At 42.8% G+C, this 22,798-nt stretch overlaps 4 protein-coding genes across 4 annotated transcripts; 1 reads left to right on the forward strand and 3 right to left on the reverse strand.

Moving 5' to 3' along the window:
• Positions 1 to 585: 585 nt before the first annotated feature.
• LOC9657809 (spore wall maturation protein DIT1) lies at positions 586 to 2,190 on the reverse strand. The gene is made up of 2 exons (XM_002978102.1): positions 1,431 to 2,190; positions 586 to 1,373 (listed from the first exon to the last, which is right to left on the reverse strand). Exons 1-2 carry the CDS (start codon positions 2,188 to 2,190, stop codon positions 586 to 588), a joined length of 1,548 nt encoding a protein of 515 aa, XP_002978148.1.
• A 3,172-nt stretch (positions 2,191 to 5,362) lies between these two features.
• LOC9657810 lies at positions 5,363 to 7,613 on the reverse strand. The gene is made up of 9 exons (XM_024682912.1): positions 7,398 to 7,613; positions 7,203 to 7,281; positions 6,938 to 7,114; positions 6,214 to 6,566; positions 6,078 to 6,147; positions 5,917 to 6,008; positions 5,729 to 5,865; positions 5,584 to 5,664; positions 5,363 to 5,525 (listed from the first exon to the last, which is right to left on the reverse strand). The coding sequence occupies exons 1-9, from the start codon at positions 7,611 to 7,613 to the stop codon at positions 5,480 to 5,482; spliced, it is 1,251 nt and encodes a 416-aa protein (XP_024538680.1). The 3' UTR covers positions 5,363 to 5,479.
• LOC9653126 (cellulose synthase-like protein D2) lies at positions 7,425 to 11,314 on the forward strand. Its single transcript, XM_002977932.2, has 4 exons — positions 7,425 to 8,526; positions 8,576 to 9,380; positions 9,441 to 11,183; positions 11,254 to 11,314. Exons 1-3 carry the CDS (start codon positions 7,658 to 7,660, stop codon positions 11,169 to 11,171), a joined length of 3,405 nt encoding a protein of 1,134 aa, XP_002977978.1. The 5' UTR covers positions 7,425 to 7,657; the 3' UTR covers positions 11,172 to 11,183; positions 11,254 to 11,314.
• LOC9657811 lies at positions 11,187 to 12,844 on the reverse strand. The gene is made up of 2 exons (XM_002978104.2): positions 12,190 to 12,844; positions 11,187 to 12,022 (listed from the first exon to the last, which is right to left on the reverse strand). Exons 1-2 carry the CDS (start codon positions 12,604 to 12,606, stop codon positions 11,309 to 11,311), a joined length of 1,131 nt encoding a protein of 376 aa, XP_002978150.1. The 5' UTR covers positions 12,607 to 12,844; the 3' UTR covers positions 11,187 to 11,308.
• Positions 12,845 to 22,798: the final 9,954 nt, after the last annotated feature.

Here is a 22,798-nt window from a genome sequence, read left to right on the forward strand (position 1 = left end):
AGAATGCACTCGTGATGGATCTGAATGTCAAATGAGAGCTCATTTCTTCTCCATTTGCTACATTTTCCATCAACCATCTCCAAAACAGATTACCCGGAGTGCTAAACTTTGTTGCTCTGAAGGCCAGACTATCACCTAGATGTTCTAGCACGAAGAATAAGGTTTCAAACAGCCAGATTTTCATAAACAGGGACAAAAGAAAGACAGACAAAGAAGACAAAGAAAGACAAAGAAAGACAAAGAAGCCGAATTTCGGATCCTGGAAAGTGATAGCGTGGAACCAGGAGAGTCCGTGCCGAGCGAAAATATTTCTCAGCCGACAGCTTTCTTAGGCCGACATTCTTGACAAGCGCCAATAGCAAGCGAACTGGAAAGGTAGCCCAGCTTAGATTCTCTTTAAATTTCTGAATTCCTCCAATCACGCAAGCCAAAATTGGTCCGAGTTGACCAGGGAATCTGAGTCCGCGTCAGAATTCTTGCTGACGAACAAGTCATCAACTTTCATTTATTTTATGTTGAATTGGTATCGACAAGAATAATTGGGCCTACAGTTCGGAAAATTGTTTTGGAGCTCTAGAGCCTAATCTAGCACACGCTCACTTGCCTGTAGTGGCTGGGCCTCCCATCCGGATACCTCACAAGCGCCATCTCGAACCCGTCACGCTTGAGCAGCATCTCATGCTCGAGCTCCTCGCAAGCCAAATCTCCCACACCCGATCCCCATCCCCGGATGACCTTGGAGTGCAGCAGCAAGAACTTGCCATCGGCCAGCTCCACGACTGTGTTGTGCCACGGCGTCGGTATGTGGAAGTTCCTCTCCTCGGAGGAGCGCTGTGCCGCCACGAGCGAGGAGTGAATGACGTTGATGCCGTACTTGGGGCCGCGGTTTGGATGCGGGTGGATGGAGACGCGGAGCTGCAGTGGAAAGAGCCACTCCACCATCGCCGAGTAGGCGCGGTTCCTCAGGATCATGAGGAAGCCGACTTGGCTGCACAGCTTCTTCTTGGCCGACTTCGATGGGAGACTCTTGCAGCTCTTGTGCTCGTAGAGATCCTCAAGCATGAACCTGGAGAAGCCGCGGTACAAATTGCGCGTCTCCGGGTCCTCCTTGATGTCCCTGTGCACGGCCGACTCGTCACTTCCAAACAAGCGGATGAGAGCTCGTCTCGCTGTCTCGGCGTTGGAGGTGAGGTCGGTGGCGACGGGATGCTCCAGCTCGGTGCCGGAAACGAGCTCCTCTATGCTCTCGTCGCTGTGGTTGTCCAGCAAGAATTCGTCTAGGCGGTAGAAGCTGACCAAGCCCGGATACAAATCGTGCGCCATCTCGCGAAACATCTCTCCGTATGTATCCACGGTAGCATCGTCAGATCCAACTGCAAGAACAGAGCTTTAGTCATGAAAAGAGCTTGGATCGATCGTATGATCTTTACCGAGATCAGAGAAGACATGGCCATCCGAGACGACGTTGTAGTGCACACCGGGGGCGTACACGGCTTTGATGAGGTCCGCGACAATCTTCATGGAATGAATTGCGAGCTCCTCGGCCTTGTCGGGGTATTTCCCCAAAGTCTTGTCGGAGTTGCACGACTTCACCGGGAAAGCTGGAAGGATGAACTCGAGAGGAACGTTTCTTGCGACGTGATACCTCACCTTGTCCGCGAACCTCTGCTTGCCCCCGCTAGTGAACCACTGGTCGTGCCTTGGGAAGTGGATGTAATTTGCCTCGATGATGTCCACCACCTTGGAGGCGATCACGTCCACCTCGAGTGGAGTGTGCGATGCGAATGGCTCCAGGAGGCAATCCCTCGTCATGACGCTGTTGTCCAGCAGGAGAGTGGCCAAGTAATCGGTCGCGCTCGACTCCAGCGCTGGTTCATCCATGGAGAAAACCACGCCCTCGAATCCATTGCCAATGTATCTCTCGTACACAGTCGCCTCCCAGCTTGATGAGCTCGCGGCGTCAAGAAAGGATATATTGTACTTATGGATCTCTGGAGTGGTGGAGCGCGTGGCGTTCTTGGCCGCCTCTAATTCCGCGGCCGTGCTCGCAACCATGGAAGAAAACACGAAACCATCGCCTCCTTGATCGGCAACCGGGACATGCCATGATGCGGATTGGGAGATGAAGCACACCTCGCCCCTCTCCCTGTGGATATACATGAACGCGATCTTGTCCTTGGGATAACCCATGATGGAGAGCTGATCAATGCGTGAATTCACACTCTATGAGAATGTAGTTTGATCAAATAAGGGATTGCTAGAAATGCGTTGAGGCGGTTCTTGGGTTTCTTTCTTATAGGTGGCCAAGCCGTCCAACTCTGACGAAAATAGTTGTCCGTGGTTGGACTGTTCTCTCTGAATAATATTGTATTATACGTTGATGGGTACGTGTGGGTACTAGAGACCAGTTCTTGAGCAAGTAGCTTCTCGCTGCTTTCCAGATCCTTTCATGCAAGCTTTGGGAAGCACATGTCTAAATTGATCAATATTAAAGAATAGAAGGTTCGTGTGTTCAAATAACTCTTAAAACATGTAAACGAGTGGCATACAAAGTTTGACCACTCTGTGCTGCAATTGCTCAAATTTGGTTTTGATTTAGGCGGCTAAATCAACCAAACCGACTAACCGAGTAACAGAGTGACCAGGCGAGTAAACATAAAAGTCCAAAACGAGCAAAGACATTAGACATTCTTTGACCATCCCCGGTTTACGTAACCGTATCTGCCCTACGCAAATTTGCCAGCGTTCCTACGTTGACATGAAAGCATGTATGGCGGCAAGGTTCACGACCAAATCCATTCGCAGAAAAAGCACCTTTCATGAAATGTGAACAATCCACACGTCTCAGCTTTTGATTTTGATTTCCAGCTTTGGACTTTTCCAGTGTAGTTTCTTATATGCTAGTCTCTTCTATGCTGTTTTTTCAGCCCTCTCGTTTGATAATTTACACATGTCCTTTCAGGGGAAAATGTAGTATTTGACACATAACATTTGCCTGTACACCTTTTGACATAGGAAAAATCTAGGAATCAGCAAGTCGACATGTAGGCCATAGAAAGTTTTTGTGTCCCTTATCGAGTTTTTCCGAGAACTCTCTGATAAGCTTTGATTTATACAAAATCTAGTTGATTTCAAGGATGCAGGGGGATCCCTCTCAAGCCCAACGTCATGAAATGGCGCATGAGATCAGCAGGCCTGGTCAAGGACTAGTGAGACTTCGCAACCGTTCTCGGCAACAATGACTTCCAGCTTCTCGCGTAAGAACAACATGGCGAAAACTTCCAGGATGAGGAATGTGAGTGTCATTCCCGATCCAGTCTTTGAACATCTTGGCTGGATGGAAGTCATGGCTTGGAGCTTGATCCAGCTGCAAGTGTAAGTGACCAAAATTGACCAGTCAAAGCGACTCCAGTCTAGGAATAGGTTTGATTGTTTTCGAATTCTTTGGCGGGAGACTCTAGGTAAGAGCTATGGAGCGGCTCGATCCGGGCTTCGTCGCGACATTCGACGGCACCAAGGATTTCCTGTGCTTCATGTCGGCTCGATCGGGCCTGTGGCGCACCATCCCAGCGCCGTCCGTGCCCTGGGACGATCTTGTCGCCGCCGATGGCTCGCTCGTGCTGTTCCAGAGGAGGATCGCCGAGGGGGTAAGAAAAACGGTGTTTCTAGTTTTCGACCCAGGCAAGGGCAGCTGCGAGGAGCTCCCGGCGATGGATGGCGAGCCACTCCTGGCGGGATTTAGCATGGACGAAGCGTCCAGGCGGTACAGGGTCGTGGTGGATGGTATAGGCAGGGATTTTCTTCCAGAAGGAAGAATTGGGTCGATCGATGGTGATGGATTTCTCTACAAGTCAGAGGGTAAGGCGTGGAAACGGCTTGAAAGCTCTCCAACGTTTTGGGAGAAGAGACCCAATGGACCTGCGTGTAAGGATGGCGTGATTTGGTGGCGCCTGGGCAAGGAGATCCGGAGCTTCGACGTTGCCCAGGAGAAATGGTGTAAGTGATGTGCTGCCCAGGAAAAGGATGAATCGATCGACCGGGAGGAACGCAAGCGGCAGAGAAAAGAAGAGATTCCGCGAGTGCGTGTGGGCTACGCGGGAGCAAACATGGAAGTTCTCATGGATTGCGGCAACACCCTCTTTGCGAAAGGCTCTCCTCCCTGGCCTGGTCCGAAATGGCTGAGAGCTCCCGGCTGCCACGCAGAGATGCGCGTCCAAAAGCAGGAAAACCACGGCGTTTGCATCCAGCTCGCAAACAACTCAAGCTTCGCAACCCAGGGAGATAGCTCCAGAAATCCCAAGGGCTGGGCGATTTGGCCACACTGTCCACTCCGCAAAGGCATGCTCTCCCTCTACCCTCTCAAGATCGACACAGGCAGCAGGGCCATCTCGAGATTTGTTCCGGAGGAGCAAAAGGTGGCAGGTCCTGGCTTCGTAGCCGCCTTCAAATGCATCAAGAACTTCCTGTGCTTCTACTCGATCGAGAGCGAGACTTGGAGGAGAATGCCAGCTCCATCGCCGGCTTGCTGGGACGAGCTCGTAGCGGCCGACGCCACACTGGTCTTGCTAAAGAGGAACTCGAGAGGTGCCGGTTTGGAGTTCGTGGTCTTCAACCCGGCAACCTGTTCGTGTCTGGAGCTCCAAGCTTGCGGGTTTCTCGAGGACGAGGCCTACATCACGGGCTTCTGGGTGAGCGACGCAGTCGACGGCCTTCCATGTTTCAGCATTGTCTGCGCCAAGCATGAGGATAGCCAGGACGCCTACGTCTATACTTCCCAGAGTGGATCCTGGAGAAAGTCGCAAGCCATGCCAGAGCTCGGTGGATGCTTTGCTCTTGCCGGAGCAAGCAGCCGGCCAGGGAAGTACTCGTGGCGCCTGGAAGACGACTGCTTCGAGCTGCAAGGGCTGCTGACGTTCGACTTTGCGACCGAGGCGTGGTCGGTGCTCGCCAAGTCGGAGTGTAGTGTTCGGTTCCAGAGGAGATCTCTCAAGAACAGGGACTGGATAGAGGCCGTGTATGCGGGGGCTGGCGACTTTGGGGACCTCAAGCTTGTCCTGGACGACGACAACCTCGACATCTACATTCTCAACGGAGATGGCACCCAAAAGTGTGCCAAGCTTGCCTCGGACGTGTGGGACTACGAATGGAGTGGCATCGCCGGGAAGACAGTGGAAGTGATTCTTCACGGAGTGCGTGCTCGGCGGCAGGGAAGCGTGGTGTGCATCCAAGTGGAGGGCCAAGAGTGCGTGGCCATGAAGGATCTCCGGGCAGGAAATGGATCACAATGGATGATGTGGGATCACTGCCCACTTGAGAAAGAAATGTTGGATCTCCATCCTTTGAGTTTAGACTATTGTTGACCAAACGGAAACAAGTCAACCTTACATAGTCAACCCAAATCAAATACCATCTTTGACTAGATTCCCAGTGCAAAGAATGGTGTTAATGGTACATACAAAATCAGCGGTTACGAGTAGCATTACATTGCTTTCATGGGCCGACCCGCGTCTTTGTCACGTCCACAACTGCGAAGAACAAACGCGAGCGTTTAGCACTGCAAGATCTCCTCCTCCTATAACGTACCGGTTACAGCATTCCCGGGATGCGTAGTTATGGTTGTCACAGTTTGTACAAATCCAATCTCCAGCGCGCCAGTGTTTGGCTCTGAAGAGCAAAACAAGTGATTCAATGGTATCAAAGCTCGAAACAACGTGAGAGATCTACGCACCCCTTTCCGACGTTTGGAGGGTTTTGCAACGCTGCCGCTGCTGCTGGATTGGGAAGTCCCAGGTTTGGGATCAAGTTGAGCCCTCCGAGGACAAGCCCTGAACGGTCGTTCCATCCTCCGCAAGAAGTAAAAGATGCCTGCAAAAGAATCAGTGAGAGCGTTTAAACAGAAAAGCATGAGTTACTTACCATGTAGGCCTGGTGCAAGAGATCAACGTGTGGACGCTTGGTTACCCAATCGTTTGATAACTCATCAGAGGCCTGGCGCTTCACCCCAGAAACTAAAGTTTCCGGCACGAGACACAAGAGGAACGTGAGTGAGAGTTGTGGCAATGCGTAGCTTTGAATACCTTGATATCCAACTGTACTCAAGTTTTGTTGCGGCAATGCGATCGCTGGCAAGGAATGACATTGTTTGCACTGCACAGAGCAAATCACAAACAGCTTAAGAGAAGGAATAACCAAGAAAGGGTTTAAGAGACATACCGTGGTTCTCGAAGCATAGTTCACGTAGCCGCAGGTGCACGTCCAGTCCCCAATCCGCCAGTTACCACCGCCTCCACCGCCTCCGCCACCGCCACCAACACCTCCTAAAGTGTTGTCACTCAAGCGGACGCTTCTGGCTAGAGCAGCAGCGTTCATGTTCCAAGTGCCGAGCGAGATTGGAGCCGGCATGATCCCCATGTTGAGGCCCAGCGCGGCTCCATTGGCGAGAGGCGCCGAGACCGCAGCACCCGACCCGGCGGCGGCGGCTACAGACAGTGGCAAGGCTGCGACGTCTCTGGGCTTGCCACACTTGTTACATTTGTCTCTCGAGGCATAGTTGTTGTTGCTACAGCCTTTTGGTACGTAGTAGTAGTAGTAGTACACACACCACCACACGACGTACGCACACACCAGCACCGCGGGAGAAAGAAAGACGCTTGCACGAGCAAGCCATCATCCAGTAAGGCGTCCCCACGCAACACAGCAAAACCAGAAAACAAAAAACAAACGCACCCGGATCACGCCAGCTTGAACAGCTGAATTCGAAAAAATCGAAAGAAAAAAGAACCAAAGAAGAAGGGAAGAAAAAAAAGATGGTCTTTCTAGTGCTTGCTATTGCTACTGCTACTGCTACTACTGCTACAAATGAGCACACACCTTTGCAGGACGCAAACACTTGAGCACGCAAACGCAAACACCAAGGGGGAGGAGAGGATTTACAGACCCGCGCATATCCAGTCGCCAATCCGAGGAAGCCATTTGGAATCCGGGGGCGTGTCAGTGTCGACCAGAATTCTCGGCTGCTTGCAACGATTGCACAGCGACCGGAACGCGTAGTTCCGGTTGGAGCAGCCGGAGCACTTCCAATCGCCTTCCCTAGCTCCGCTGGATCTTGTCATCGCTGCAAGCAAGACGGAACGAAATCTCAGGGACTTCCGCAAGAAATGCGAACCAAGAACAATGCGGCGGCCGTAGATCTGAGAGATTACCTGGTCGACTGTCGACAGATCCGGCAGCGCGCTCGCTCGCCCAAACTCCCACGCAAAATGGACAAACCCTAGCTAGACCCTTTCGAAAGAGAATAGTAAAAAAAGAGAAACTGCCAATGACCGGTATCGAACCCGGGACTGGTCTAGCGATCGAGACGTTGGCTTGGCATTTTAGAGCTCGTTGTCGTTGGTTACCACTATCATATCATCGTCGTGGTTCTTCCCTATCCTATAGTATATTTTAGCTCTAGGAATTCCTCGCGAAGGCGCTGTTAGTGGCGATGCTCGTGCTCGTCGGTGATAATCCGCGTAATACTCCTCCAGCTCCAGATCTCCGGGTATTTCATTGCGATCGCAGGGATCCGGATCCGGGGGGTAGGGTTTTGTAGATTCACGCCAGGAATCGGTCATCGCCGAGCCACATTGCCGTATCGCGGAAGAAATCAGGTGAAGAAATGGCGTCTCCGTCGTCTTCTCTGTCGATCACAGGTGGAAAATCCTTCCGGAAGCTCATCAGCCCGAAATCCTTCAAGACGGCGACGACTCCTTCTCCCAACAGCAGCGGCACAAGGCGCACATCCAGCGGCCGCTACATGACGCTGTCCAAGGACGATCAAGATCTTGGAGGAGAGGTGAGCTCCGAGTTTAATCCCAGCTATCATGTCCACATTCCTCCAACGCCGGACAATCAGCCAATGTCCTCCACACCCGCCGACCAGATCCTGGCCGCCAAGGTGGAGCAGCAGTTTGTTTCCAACACGATCTTCAGCGGTGGATTCAACAGCGTGACGAGGGGCCATGTCTTGGAGAGGATGGTCGAGGCCGACGCATCCCATCCCCAAATGGCGTGCGCTAGGAGCGGGGTGTGCTCGGTGGAAGGCTGCGATGGGAAGTCCATGAGGGACGAGAGGGGCGAGGACATCACCCCTTGCGAATGCGCGTATAGGATCTGTCGGGAGTGCTATGTGGATGCGCTGGAGAGCACAGGGAAGTGTCCCGGATGCAAGGAGGCGTATAAGGTGATCGATCCAGACGGGGAGGTCTTGCCACTGCCGCCACCCCCAGGGAGAGTTGACAGGAGGCTCTCGCTGCTCAGGTCCAGCAAGCCATCGCTGCTGATGAGAACACAGACGTCCGACTTCGATCACGCTCGATGGTTGTATGAGACCAAAGGGACTTACGGGTATGGGAACGCTCTCTGGCCCAAGGACGAGGCTTACATGGAGAGTGGAGATGATGGAGCTCCTCCGAAATTCAACGAGAAGGCGAGGAAGCCGATGTCTAGGAAGACAGGGGTGTCTGCTGCGATTCTTAGTCCATACAGGTACGCACCACTGTTGCTTTTTGGTTTTTTATGTCCTGGTTCTTTACAGACTTCTCGTGATAGTCCGGTTGGCAGTGCTGGGACTTTTCTTGGAATGGCGGGTTCGACATCCCAACAGAGATGCGATGTGGCTGTGGGGAATATCGGTGGTCTGTGAGATCTGGTTCGCCTTCTCTTGGGTTTTGGACCAGCTGCCCAAGCTCTGTCCCGTCAACCGTGCCACCGACTTGAACGCGCTCAAGGACAGGTTTGAAACGCCGAGTCCCGAAAATCCCAGGGGCAGATCGGACCTTCCAGGCATCGATGTGTTCGTGTCTACTGCTGATCCTGACAAGGAGCCAACTCTGGTGACGGCCAACACCATCTTGTCGATTCTAGCTGCCGAGTATCCGGTGGAGAAACTTTGCTGCTATCTTTCCGACGACGGTGGTGCATTAATCTCTTTCGAAGGTCTGGCCGAAGCAGCTAGTTTTGCCAGGTTCTGGGTTCCTTTCTGCCGGAAACACGATATCGAGCCTAGGAATCCAGAGACTTACTTTCTTCTGAAGGGTGACCCGACGAAGAACAAACTGAGGTCGGATTTTGTGAAGGACAGGAGAAGAGTCAAGCGAGAATACGACGAGTTCAAGGTCCGCATCAATGGACTACCTGATGCAATCCGAAGAAGATCCGACGCCTACAATGCTCACGAGGAGATACGAGCCAAACGTTACCAGATAGAAAGTGGTGGTGATCCAAGTGAGCCGCTCAATGTTCCGAAAGCTACTTGGATGGCTGATGGCACCCACTGGCCGGGAACTTGGACGTCTTCGAACAAGGACCACAGCCGAGGAGATCATGCTGGGATCATTCAGGTACGCAATGTTTTCTATTACATTGTCTCTTTCTTACAACTTTCCTTTTTCTCGTTGCAGGTTATGCTCGCTCCACCAAGTAGCGAGCCTCTCATGGGAAGCTCTGACGAAGACAACCTCATTGACACGTCTGAGCTTGACATCCGGCTTCCGATGCTTGTTTATGTTTCAAGGGAGAAGAGGCCGGGATACGACCACAACAAGAAGGCAGGCGCCATGAACGCGCTTGTGCGAACGAGTGCTATCATGTCCAACGGTGCCTTCATCCTGAACCTTGACTGCGACCACTACATTTTCAACTCTCTTGCGCTGAGGGAAGCAATGTGCTTTATGATGGACCGAGGAGGCGACAGGCTTTGCTACGTCCAGTTCCCGCAGCGTTTTGAAGGCATCGATCCAAACGATCGCTACGCCAACCACAACACCGTGTTCTTCGACGTCAACATGCGGGCACTGGATGGTGTACAGGGACCAGTTTACGTGGGGACTGGCTGTGTTTTCAGAAGGATAGCGCTGTACGCGTTCGATCCTCCACGACACAAGAGTCGTGGTTGCTGCGGTGATAGAGACAGCAAGAAGAAGTCGGCCAAGTCGGATATCGAGATAGCATCTTTGAACGGTGGAGACGACGAAGATGCGGAAGCTCAGCTGGTTCCAAAACGGTTTGGAAATTCTATCAGCTTTCTGGAGTCGATACCCGTGGCGGAATTTCAAGGCAGGCCACTGGACGCACAAGGTGTGAAGTATGGAAGACCTCCCGGAGCTTTGACAGAGCCTCGTGAACCACTGGATGCTGCAACCGTGGCTGAAGCTATCAATGCCATCTCTTGCTGGTACGAGGATAAAACAGAGTGGGGACACAGAGTAGGATGGATTTACGGCTCGGTCACAGAAGACGTGGTAACTGGCTTCCGAATGCATGACAGAGGCTGGAGATCGGTCTACTGCGTGACCAAACGAGACGCCTTCAGGGGAAGTGCTCCTATAAACTTGACGGACAGGCTGCACCAAGTCTTGCGATGGGCTACCGGGTCAGTGGAGATTTTCTTCTCACGCAACAACGCTCTGTTTGCAAGCTCGAGGCTGAAGTTTCTCCAGCGGATAGCCTACTTGAACGTCGGGATTTATCCGTTCACGTCGATCTTCCTTCTGGTCTACTGCTTCCTCCCGGCACTGTCGCTCTTCACGGGCCAGTTCATCGTCCAGACGCTCAACGTCACCTTCCTGGTCTACCTCCTGACTATCACGGTGACGCTGTGCCTTTTGGCTGTGCTGGAGATCAAGTGGTCGGGCATCACACTGGACGAATGGTGGCGGAACGAACAGTTCTGGGTCATTGGGGGAACCAGTGCGCATCTGGCAGCCGTGCTCCAGGGGCTACTCAAAGTCATCGCTGGTGTGGACATATCTTTTACTCTGACGTCCAAAGCAGGTGGAGAAGGCGAAGATGACGCTTACGCCGACCTCTACATCGTCAAGTGGTCTGCCCTGATGATTCCTCCGATCACCATCATGATGACCAACTTGATAGCGATCGGGGTCGGAGTTTCCAGGACTATTTACAGCGAGATTCCCCAGTGGAGCAGGCTACTCGGCGGAGTGTTCTTCAGCGCCTGGGTGCTGTTCCACCTCTATCCGTTTGCGAAGGGACTCATGGGGCGACGAGGGAGGACTCCGACCATCGTTTTCATCTGGTCGGGACTTCTCGCCATTGTCATCTCACTGCTCTGGGTGTCGATCAGCCCTCCGTCTCAAGCTCAAGGCATTGGTGGTGGCTTCCAGTTTCCGTGAGTTTACTCTCAGGTATGGTTTAAATCCAACTTTCTTTTCAACTTAAGACGACGTTCTTGCTGACTTGATCTCGTGTATGCAGGGGCCCTCTGTCTGTACAAAAATGATATTCTCTCGCTTGATTCAGCCCCCGATTGTCAAGAGCGGCAGTCCTGGCAGTGACATTCCAGTTGCCAAGCGTCCAGCAATTCCAGCTGCTTGATGTGCACATCGTTGTCGATCTCGAGGTGGTCTCTCAAGTCGCTTATTAGCTTCTCCTGGCCCCAAGTCAAGCCAGTGCACCTCGAACGAAGCGCTCTCAGCACGCACGAGTAAGCCTTTCTCTGGATGTACTTGATCATGCAGTATTCCTCCCCGGGTCCTCCTTTCCCTCCCTGCTGCTTCTCCTCTTGCCGGTTTTCTTCCATTCCCTTCGATAGCTGCTGCTCCTCCTGTTGCTCTGGCTCGCGAGTCCCATTCCTCCTCTCCCCCCGATCACCAAGGTCCGAGCTTTCAAGATCCTTCCTTTTCCTCCCGTTCACGGCCGGACTGTCGAGGTCCGAGACGTTCATCCTTTCTTTACTGTTTGTTCCCGCCTGTGGTGAGCCCGGCGGTGTCAAGTTCGCATTGTCTTGCGAATGATCGCTGGGTGACTTTAGAGGCACCCCGTCGTTGAGCTCTTCTTGCTGGTTGACGTTGTGCTCCGCCTCCTCGTCATCTTCGTCGTCTCCCCTGCGCTGCTGCTGCTGCTGCTGCTGCTGCCGCCTGTCTTCTCTGTTGGACACTGGCACCCTTCTCTCCGAGTAGCCCCGAACTTGGTACTTTGGCTGGGTGTTCTTCCGGCGATAAGCCTCCAAGCACGGATTCCTCTTCTGCGGGTGGACAAGCAAGCGAGCATAGCGTCAGCGATCCAGCGCAACGACGAAGTAACCAATGCAGGAGGAAAAAACAAAAACCAAGACCTTGGAACTCACTACTTTGGACGAGGAAGAGCAAAGAAAACTCTCAGCAAAGAAAGATCTCGGTTGAGCAGCAGTACCTCATAGACACGAATCCAGATCCCGTTGTGCCAGTCCTGCCGCAATCGCAGCAGCGCCGCCGGGTACTCCATCTCCTCGACGCTCTCGCGGAAGTAGACCACGTACTTGTTGTCGGGCTCCACGACCCGGGTGACGGTGCCGACCCACCAGCCATCGCGGTCGTAGGCCTCGATCGCGTCCCCCTCGTCGAACTTGGCCGCCGGGGCCGCCGGGGGAACGGGCCTCACTTGCGCCAGCGGCACGCATTCCTCGAGCGGCGCGTCGGAGCTCTCCCCGATGAGCGTGCGGTAGCGCACCCAGCAGCTCTTGTTGCTCTTCTTGAGAAGCGTCGCCTCGTACCAGCTGCCCAGAAACCCCGCCTCGTCGCTGCGTACCTCCACGCGCTCGCCCTTGCGCAGCCGATTCCCCGCCGCCATGCCGCCGAGGAGCACGCGGGGCGATTGAAGCAAGACCGCTGGCGATTCGCTCGTCAGGCCATCGCGCACAAAGAGAGAGAATTTTAGGGCCCGGAAAAATATCTATCGAAATATGCGATCTGGTAGCAGAATATGCCGTTTTATGTTTTGGATAGTTATAGTGAGCTTTTTACATCTTTTTAACATTAATAATTTTTATATTATATTTAGTATTTGAATCCAATAAAAAAAACTAGGATTTTACTAAAGTTTTTAGAAGATAAAATAAATAAACTCTTCAAGTTACCTGGAAAAAATTGAATGTTATTGCTAATTAAAATTTCAAAAATATTTTTTGTTACTTATTAAATCATTACTTTTTTATTACTAAATTTTGAGAAATGGGAATAAAAAATTAATTAGGTCTAAAAAATTGATATTCAGTTCCAAATAAAAATGCTATAGTGTAATAATTAATATGATACTTAGTTAAGATAATAAATGTATACACTAATTAGAGAATTACATCATATTATTTTAATAAATAACATGATTTTTCTATATGGCAAAAAACATTAACAGATAATATAACAATATTTAGAAAGAATAATTACATTTATAGATATAAAAATTAAAGGTTTCTATTTCCAATATCACTTTCTTTTTTTGCACCACAATGAAAATTTAATAGCTTAAACAACTTCATAGTAAAATTTGTAAAGTTATCATTTAAATTTATAAATATTATGTGTAAAAGAAAACTTTAAACAACAAAAGTGTATTATATTTCTTCTAGAAAAAAATTTCATATGAATATCAAATAACAATATTTATTTTAAGTCTTTTTTACCTAAATTTTCAATATAAAATTAATCACAATAGCTAAAAAAGTACAATATATTTTATTTAATTACTTCATAGTTAGAATTATTATCATTTGGTATTTTATATGTCAAACTCAAAATAATAGATATTAAAAATTTATAATTATTTTAAATATTTATTAAAACTGTATCAAATATTGATATTAATGTGTTTAATATTACTTTTAATAATTTTAATACTTAACTTGACTTTTATATCATCAAAGTAAAGTATCATAATCTATACTAAATAATTTATTAGAGTTGTCAGTGAAGAATTATATTAGATTACTTAAATTCTTGTATGACTTCCATAAAATATCAAAACTTAATTACAAATAAAGAAGATTTAAGAAATATATTGATTATAGAATGTTCAAATATTAAAATCTCATTATCAAATAAAGTATTATAAATTTTGAGAAATGAAGTTTTATTTTATTTTAGTATAAAAGTTTTTTATAGTATCTAGGGGTGGGATGTTGCTTGATGAAAAGTATAGCATTAATAATGATGACTATAATAAAAAGAAAGAGATTTTTAATAATGTCAGCACTTGACTATGAATGCACTATTGATGAGTTTTAATTATAATTTCATAATGTAGCCTAATATTAGATGATTGTTTTTTTAATGAAACTAAAATTTTATTTTTTATGAAAATATTTTACAAATATGAATTAATAATAAATATATTACTATAAATAACTATATAATATAGATAATAAGTATATATATTCTAATTAAGAGGATGAATAATTTGCTGGTACCTCCACTAGAAAAGGTAGAAATAAATTATAGTAATAAATGATAAATTTGTTGAAAGGTAATATTAGAATCTAATAGTTTTTAGAGAAAAAAAGTAGTATATAACTTAAATATCTTGTTTGTTAAATATCTACAAAATATATTTTAAATCTCATTAAATTTGAATGTTTATGGAATGTGCTTCCAAAATAGATTTATCACAGATACAAATAAAAAATTCATAGATGTATTTGCTAACTACCAGACTCTAACTATCCATGAAGTTCCTAAAGAACCTGGTAAGTTGGTTGAAGCATTTTTATGTCAAACTCATGCATTTTTTTAATGCTAAAGTTATAAATGAGTAGCAATGAAAGATTTTGGCAAAATATAATAATATCCAATTGTCCAACCTCATCTAGCAAGACCAAGGACTAATTATGAGGATCTCTTACTTTGATTATTTTCCACAAATACCAATTCCACTATTTTTTATCTTCAGCCCCAATAAACTAGAGAGCTGTGGCCAGGTGTTTAATCTTGTCTATGCATGAAAGCAATGATTGACTTCACTTGGAATAATAAAATCTTAGAACATACCTTACACTTTATGCTTTGATTAGGAAGATTTAAGTAATAAAAAAATAAGGAAATAACCATATGACTTGATTTTAGTTAAGTAAGTCCAATAATGTGAAATTGAAACTTTTGGACAAAGTGTGTTACTTAAAAATTATTGAATTCTAACATTTCTCAGTTCCAAGGGATCTATATAGTGGCAATGGAATGTAATTGTTAAAGATGGGATATGACAAAATATAGGAATATTGTAAACTATTACCAAATAGTGAATTTGAATATAAGAATTTAATATTAGGCTTCTTGAATGTTTTTAGTTAAAAACTAGATAATGGATTTGGTATTTAAGCAAGAAAGAAAATATAAAAATAATTGTTACTACTCTTTTGAAATACATATTATTAATAATATCAGAAAGTAATTTCTAATTATTTCATAGTAGGAAATGGTTTTAAAATTTTATTAATTATAAATACAAGATTAATCTAAATGAATAATAACCATTAGATGATAGAATATTGAGGTATTTTATAGGTATATCCACTACCATATAGCCAAAAATATCATGTTGAGTAAAAATTAAACTAAGATAAACTATAAAGTTGTTGTTATGTAAAATTTTCTTGAAGTATTTTTTTATTTCTGTGGTAAAACTAGAGCTGTGATATTTTACTTATCTTTCCATAATTTTTCATTGCACAGTATTATCTCTACATCTGCACAAAAGGCCTTGAAGATTGTTTATTTAATATATAAGAACAAAAACCTCTTAGTACACAAGGAGAAAGGTAAACAACAAATACCAACTGCTTACTTTAGATTTTTTTTATACATACACAACTAAAGTAAAACTTTTGGCAGAAGTAATAGCCAATAAGGGATAGTTTTCTTTCATGTATATAAAATATATGAAAAATCTGGTGGTTTTCACTCACCATGTAACTATAGCTCAAATATTAATTTTAAAGTATTGCATAATAAACTAATAAAATAATGTATTTATAAATTATATTTCCTCTTTAACCCATAATAGTAGAGAAATTACCTTATCTTACCATCTCTTGTGTTGCAAGGAACTATTATGCATTTCTTAGATTTTATCAATTTATATTTTCTCAATGTGTCTAGAACCATTCTCTATTGCCAACTTTGAGGTTTAATATAAATATGGTAGCAATATGGATAACTTATGTATGTTTTTAAATGCAAAATCCAATACATAATAGAAATTTTAGTAAACTATGAATTCAGATAAAACTCATTACACACTTAAAATTATAATGTCACCAAACCAGTTAGAAAACCTAGTTTACAATTCTTTGGTTTTGTGAAAACTCAATTGCTTTTAAAGCTTGATGTGTTTAGGGTTGTGTATCTTTTTATGAAGGCAATTAAAAAAATTCAAATTCAAATTTCATGATGATAAAATAAAATGATTTTATCTTCCCCAATACATACATTATTATCTAATTTCAGTATTGTTCTTTGGAGATAAATAGTAGCAAATTTAGATATGTATACAATCAAAATTTATACAAATCTAATTAACATATTAATTCTAACTATCAAGAACACCCTAAAACCTAAACATATATTCTTGTGAGCTAGTATGTACTGTGGTTCATGACTGGCATGTAACGAAGTTTTCTATCGTCTTTTGTAATATGTATGTTTCCTTTCTATCAACATAACTATGTGTGCAGAATGAGAGTTTTGCCTATTGCTTCCTGGAGGAATCAATTGATCTGTGATTTTCTTTGCGATCATCATCATGCACTACTTTGATAACCATGAGGATCCTCCACTCAGTCAAGTTCCAGATTGTCCAACCAGAACAAATAACTTGATCAATGTATGATGTATAGAGATGAGATCCTCCAGAATATCATAACAGTTAAATCTATACATATAAGTGATAGTGGGGAGGCCTGCTGGCTGTTGGATCCCAGGCCTGCTGGCCATTGGATCCCAGGCCCGGGCTAGGGTCAGTAGCCATGGTTGTGTGAGAATTTTTTCTGATGTTTGCACTGGCCAGTGGGAGACCACTACAGCTCTGGTGCTCATTGGCTCCGAGCGAGGCAAGACAGGCATCTAACATGTGCCACCAGTGGTGTCCTATCCCCGTGCCTGTTCTTTTTAGCTCACCCTAGATGCCTTGCCACAATTGAGCTAATGCTTGCTTGCCGGATCCAGCGGCAGAGTTGGAGCCAGAGCCAGCCTTCACAGCCAAAACCATCAAAGAGTTTGCAGTTTGCAGGTAGCAGCGTCGCATGTTCCCGAAAAATCAGCCAAGAAGTCCGGAGAGCCACGGATGGACAACCACGTTTAATCATTGGTGGCTTTAAACCACCCATATTCAGGAGGGTCTTGTCCTTCTATGAGAGAGAACAAGCCCAAGGTGAGTTCTCAACTCCACCCACCTCTCACGGCTCAAACGTCATTGTATTCTAAAAAGCATAGGAGGCTTTTTGAATGCTCACTACGCCCTGGAAAATGTGTGCCAGTCCTGTGTCTAGGTTTTATTGGTTGTTAGATTAGTCTCTTTTGTTTATAGCTTCAGGCGTGTACAGATTGTGCTCTCACTATATAGTCTTCGATTTTTTTTTTTTTTAATTTTTTCTGGCTTTTACTTAAAACCTCTGAAAATTTTAAGATAAGTTCTTTGATTTTCTTTGATGCATCACTTGCATCTATTTCTTGCCTTAAGTTTAAATTTGCACTAGATAGGTTATTTCATTTTATTTATCAAATAAAATTTCCTCCCTAGCAAATATGCCTCAGCTTCGTGAAGTATTAAGAGGCATATGTCACCACTTGCCTCCAACTATTGACATTAGCACATATATTCATACTCACAACAACCTTGCATATGCTAATGAAGAAACTAATTTAGACTTTGAACATGCTAATACAAAAATTACTTCAGATCTTGACAATGCTAAACATAGCACATGCTGATGAAGGTCACACAAATATAAACCTTGAAAATGCTAATGAAACTAATACAAATGCATGCAATCATCATAGTTATACTGTCTATAAGTTAGCACATCAAAAGAATTATAATAACCATACAACACATATATTTAATATTGGAAATATGTCATTTATATGTGTTTTTTGTAATGCATTACATTTTGAAAATGAGTCAAAATCAATGTGTTGCCAGAATGGAAAGGTTTTCCTTCCCCAACTTTCATCTTTACCTACTATATTACGTATGCTTTTTAATGAAAATAAAAACTCTAACTTCAAAATTAACATAAGAAATTTCAATAGTGCTTTAGCTTTTCATCAATGGGTGCTAATGTTAATAATTTAAGTGGTAAAGGCCCATATTGCTTTAGAATACATGGTCAAATTTATCATAATATTGCTTCAACGTATCCTGCTGCTAACATGCTACCATCATGTTTGACACATATGAGGCTACAAATATTAGAAAGCAAAACCCATTCAACACAAATTGTGATTTTAATTTATTATTACAATTAGATCACTTGTTAAAAATAATAAACCCATATGCACAAGCTTTTCAAATGATGTATGATTTTAAATCACAAGAACAATGTTACTCAATTTGCAATGGAATTCCAAAACATAGTGTTTACATGATTGTTAAAAGTGAAGGTACTAATCTACATTGTTATAACTTGCCACAGACTAATGATATTGCTATTGTTTTTGCTATCGATAAGGATGAGCCATTTTTTGATAGAGAAATATACATACATCTATATAACTCACAGCCAGAAAACATTTCTATTCTTAATGAAATTTGTGATCTTATGATTTATCTTTTACTTTTGCCATTTGGTGATAAAGGTTAGCATGAAAAATTTTACCACAATGAGTCATATGTAACACTACTCTAGTACTATACATATCAATTATCTCAATGGGATAGCATTGACAACTCTTTCCTTTATGATCAGGTGCTACATGTTGGGAAACTCACTTAACAATTTATGGTTGATGCTTATATAAATGTTACCTTAATTTCTTTTGCACTCATTAAAAACACTTAAAAGTGGATACTACATAGATTTTATGGACTATGTTAACAACAAAGCTACTATTAATAATGCTGAACTTGGAAGAGTTATAATTTTGCCTTTTACATTTCCTAGTAGCCTATGAGCAATGCAACAACATCATCAAGATGCTATTATTATTGTTACACATTTTGAAAAACCTAACTTATATATTACATTTACATGTAACCCAAAATGGCCTGAAATTATGCAGAACTTACAGCCAAATGAATCACCTGAGGATCAACTTAATCTTATTTCAAGAGTTTTCAACTTGAAACTTAAAAAATTCCTACATGACATAAGTATCAAAGAAATTTTTAGGAAGTGCATGGCATATATTTATGTTATTAAATTCCAGAAAATAGATTTGTCTCATTGTCATTTTTTAGCAATGTTATTAAGTGAAGACAAGATAAAAAACCATGACTCAATTGATGAATTTGTCACTACACAGTTACCACATCCATTGCTAAAACCAGAATTGCATAACATAATTATAAATTATATAATACATGGTTCATGTGGTTATCTGAATCCTAGAAACCCTTGCATGGAAAATAACAAATGCTTTAAGAATTATCCAAAATAATTTAATATTGAGACCATTTATTGATTATCCTGATAACTATTGACCAAATAACAGATGCACTTTCATAAAAAATGGTTGTACTATTGATAATAAATGGGTTGTTCCTTATAATAAATACATTTGTAAGAAATATAAAGCACACATCAATGTATATTAAATATTTATTTCAATATGTATACAAAGGTTATAATTGTGCAACATTAAAATTCCTAACCACATCTTAAGAATGAAGGACTTTAAATTGGGATGAAATCTCAATCTTTGTCGATGTTCGATATATTTCTACTCCCAAAGCCATGTGGTGTATATTTAAGTTTCATATGCATAATAAATCACTAACTATTATATAGTCTATTTCATACTAGGTCATGAATAAGAAGCACTAGAAAGAGCCACTCAAAATGAATAATGCTTACACAATAGTTCAATTTAAATATGCAAAATATTAATGTAAGGCAATACATATATGCTTAAATTATGTTGCACTACACATATAAAAAATCTTCTCATAAATGACAATTACGCTAACAAAAAGCTAAAATCATATTAAGAATGTATTTCATATCTCCTTGTACCACTTGTGGCTTATATTACTCTATAAAAATGGTGTATTATTGAAAATTCCTCTTTTAAACAAATAGCTATGACAATGGGGCTTTTAGCAGATGATTCAAAATGGTAATATTGCATACAACTTTTAAAATGACATCCCAATTAAAATAGTTATTTGTTTTTATTTTTTTTATATTATTCATTAAAAGATCCAAATCTATTATGGGATGAATTTAAAATTGATATATCTAAGGATTACGCTAGAAATAATATAAACTATTTTGATATTGCTTTACTCAATATTAACTCAAAATTCCAACTACACAATAAATTTAATTGTGATTTTGGTTTACCACTCCCAACTCTTACTCCCATTATTAAACATATGCTTAATACACAGATCCTTGATCCATCACAAAACCAAATCAATGCAAACATAAATTAATTCAATCATGAACAATGTTATATTTTTTACCTCATTATGAATGTCATTGACACAAACCAACATCAATGTTTCTTTATTGATGAACTTAGTGGTGCTAGGACAACTTTTCTACTTAATACCATCATTACAGCATTATAATTAGAAAAAATAAAAGTAATCAGTATGGCATAGACTAGGATTGCAAACATTTGCTAAAATATGGTTAAACAGCACATACAACTTTTAAACTTTTTATTTCTTTAAATGAAACTTCTATCTCTGCTTTAATAATTAATAGTGTTGCTAGAAAAACCATTAAACAAGCAAATATTGTCATATGGGATGAAATTAGTACAGTCCACACATATACTTTCTCTACAGTTAATAAATGTTAAAGCATTTCCAATGTAATTTTAAATCATTTGGAGGTGTTATAGTGATTATAAATGGTGACTTTTGTTAAACCCTTTCTATTGTTCCCCATGGCCATAAAACTTCTATTATTTCAAGCTTAGTTAAAATGAATAAACTATAGTCACTCTTTACAACACTAACACTAATAAAGAACATGAGTTCAAGCAATTTTTGTTTTTTTGAATGGCTTATCAAACTTGGCAATGGTGATAATAGTTTGCAATTGCTATATCTCCCACAAGATATTATCCAAATACCACATGCACTATCTATCTTTACACTTGTTGTAAATTTTGCTTTTCCAAATACCAATAACATTATAAAGACTTACATAGCTGCATCAAAAGTTATTCTCACCCCATTCAATGACAACACATTTAGAATAAAAAATGACTTGGTTGGAAGACTACCAGGTGATCCATATATTTACTTGAGCATTGACATAGTTGACTCAAATCACCTTGAAGAGTTCTTAATTGAATTCTTAAATTCAATCGCCCCATCAAGACTACTACCACACAAATTAATTCTAAAACAAAATATTATTTTGATTCTTCTTAAGAATATATCTCCACAAATTGGTTTATGCAATGGCACTCACCTCATTCTCAAGCAAGCATCCCAAAATGTTTTAGATTGTGAAATTATCATGGGACAATTCAAGGGATTGTGAGTTTTTATTCCACATATTACCCTTACACCTTCAAATGTTGAAATCGCTTTCAAAATGTCCCAAAGACAATTCCTAATTCATCTGGGTTATTACTTAACTATTTCTAAAACCAGGAAGCAACAGAATGAAAACTGTACATCTGCCATTAGCAGCTCAATAACACGTTGCCATAACCAAAATGGCACACCACCCAAGTGTAGCGCATGTGATCATGGGATGAGATTTGGATATATTGTCACCGTGGATCCTTGGAACCTTGGGGGATAAATGGGGATAAAATAACCACTAAGGGCTCTTTCATCAAGCAATTGCCCCTTTTCCAGTTGGCTTAAGGGGAGAGAGATAATGTGTGCTACAGTTGGTATCGGAGCAAATGGCACGGGTTCGATTCCCATTGATTAGTGGCTACTTAAAATATAATATACCCTTGAGCAAGGTATATTCCTACCCCTAAATTTGAAATCGTACGTATTGGGCATCCATGCGTACGTCCTTCCTCTTGTGTGGAGTATCCACGGACCGTGGTTCCAAGAGTAGGGGTTGCTAGTCAATAGTCAATGAGGACATTGACATCTCTGAAGGGGGGGTGAGTGTAGCGCATGTGATCATGGGATGAGATTTGGATATACTGTCACCGTGGATCCTTGGAACCTTGGGGGATAAATGGGGATAAAATAACCACTAAGGGCTCTCTCATCAAGCAATTGCCCCTTTTCCAGTTGGCTTAAGGGGAGAGAAATAAGGTGTGCTACACCAAGGCACACCAATCAATACTAGCTTTGTTGTGGCCTTTGTTGTGGCATGCACTTGAAACTCACAATTGCAAGTCAATGGTGGCTAAGTAGGTAACTTTGTGGAATCATAGTTGGATTTGGAACTGTCATATATTTGTTAGTTTATTTAAGAATTTCAGCATAGACTGTATTCATAATGTAAAAGTGTTAATCATATGGTATAAGATTGTCTTGGAGGGGGGTTGTGAGCACTTGAACACAAAGTTGTTCAAGTGATCTACACCTTGAGAGAGCAATATAAAGTTGATTATGTGTGAAAATAGATTGGGGGAGGTAAATGCTAACATGGTTGAAAGTTTGGCCTTGAGTGCAACTCTTATTGCAGTATAATGGTTTCCAGCTCATCCCAAAAACCTCTCTAGCAAGCTGTGAAGCAAATAGCAACACTTGCACCAAAGATGGGCTTGGAAGTATTCTTTGGGCTCTTTGTGTTCAAAATGGAGGAATGCAACTCAACAGTGATTTAATCTTAACTTATGTAATGCTCATGGGTAGAGTTCATAAATTCCAGCATAGGAAATTTGGATTTGAGGAGTTTAGA

Source organism: Selaginella moellendorffii, unplaced genomic scaffold (genome assembly GCF_000143415.4).
Source record: "Selaginella moellendorffii unplaced genomic scaffold, v1.0 SELMOscaffold_36, whole genome shotgun sequence".
NCBI classification, from domain to species: Eukaryota; Viridiplantae; Streptophyta; class Lycopodiopsida; order Selaginellales; family Selaginellaceae; genus Selaginella; species Selaginella moellendorffii.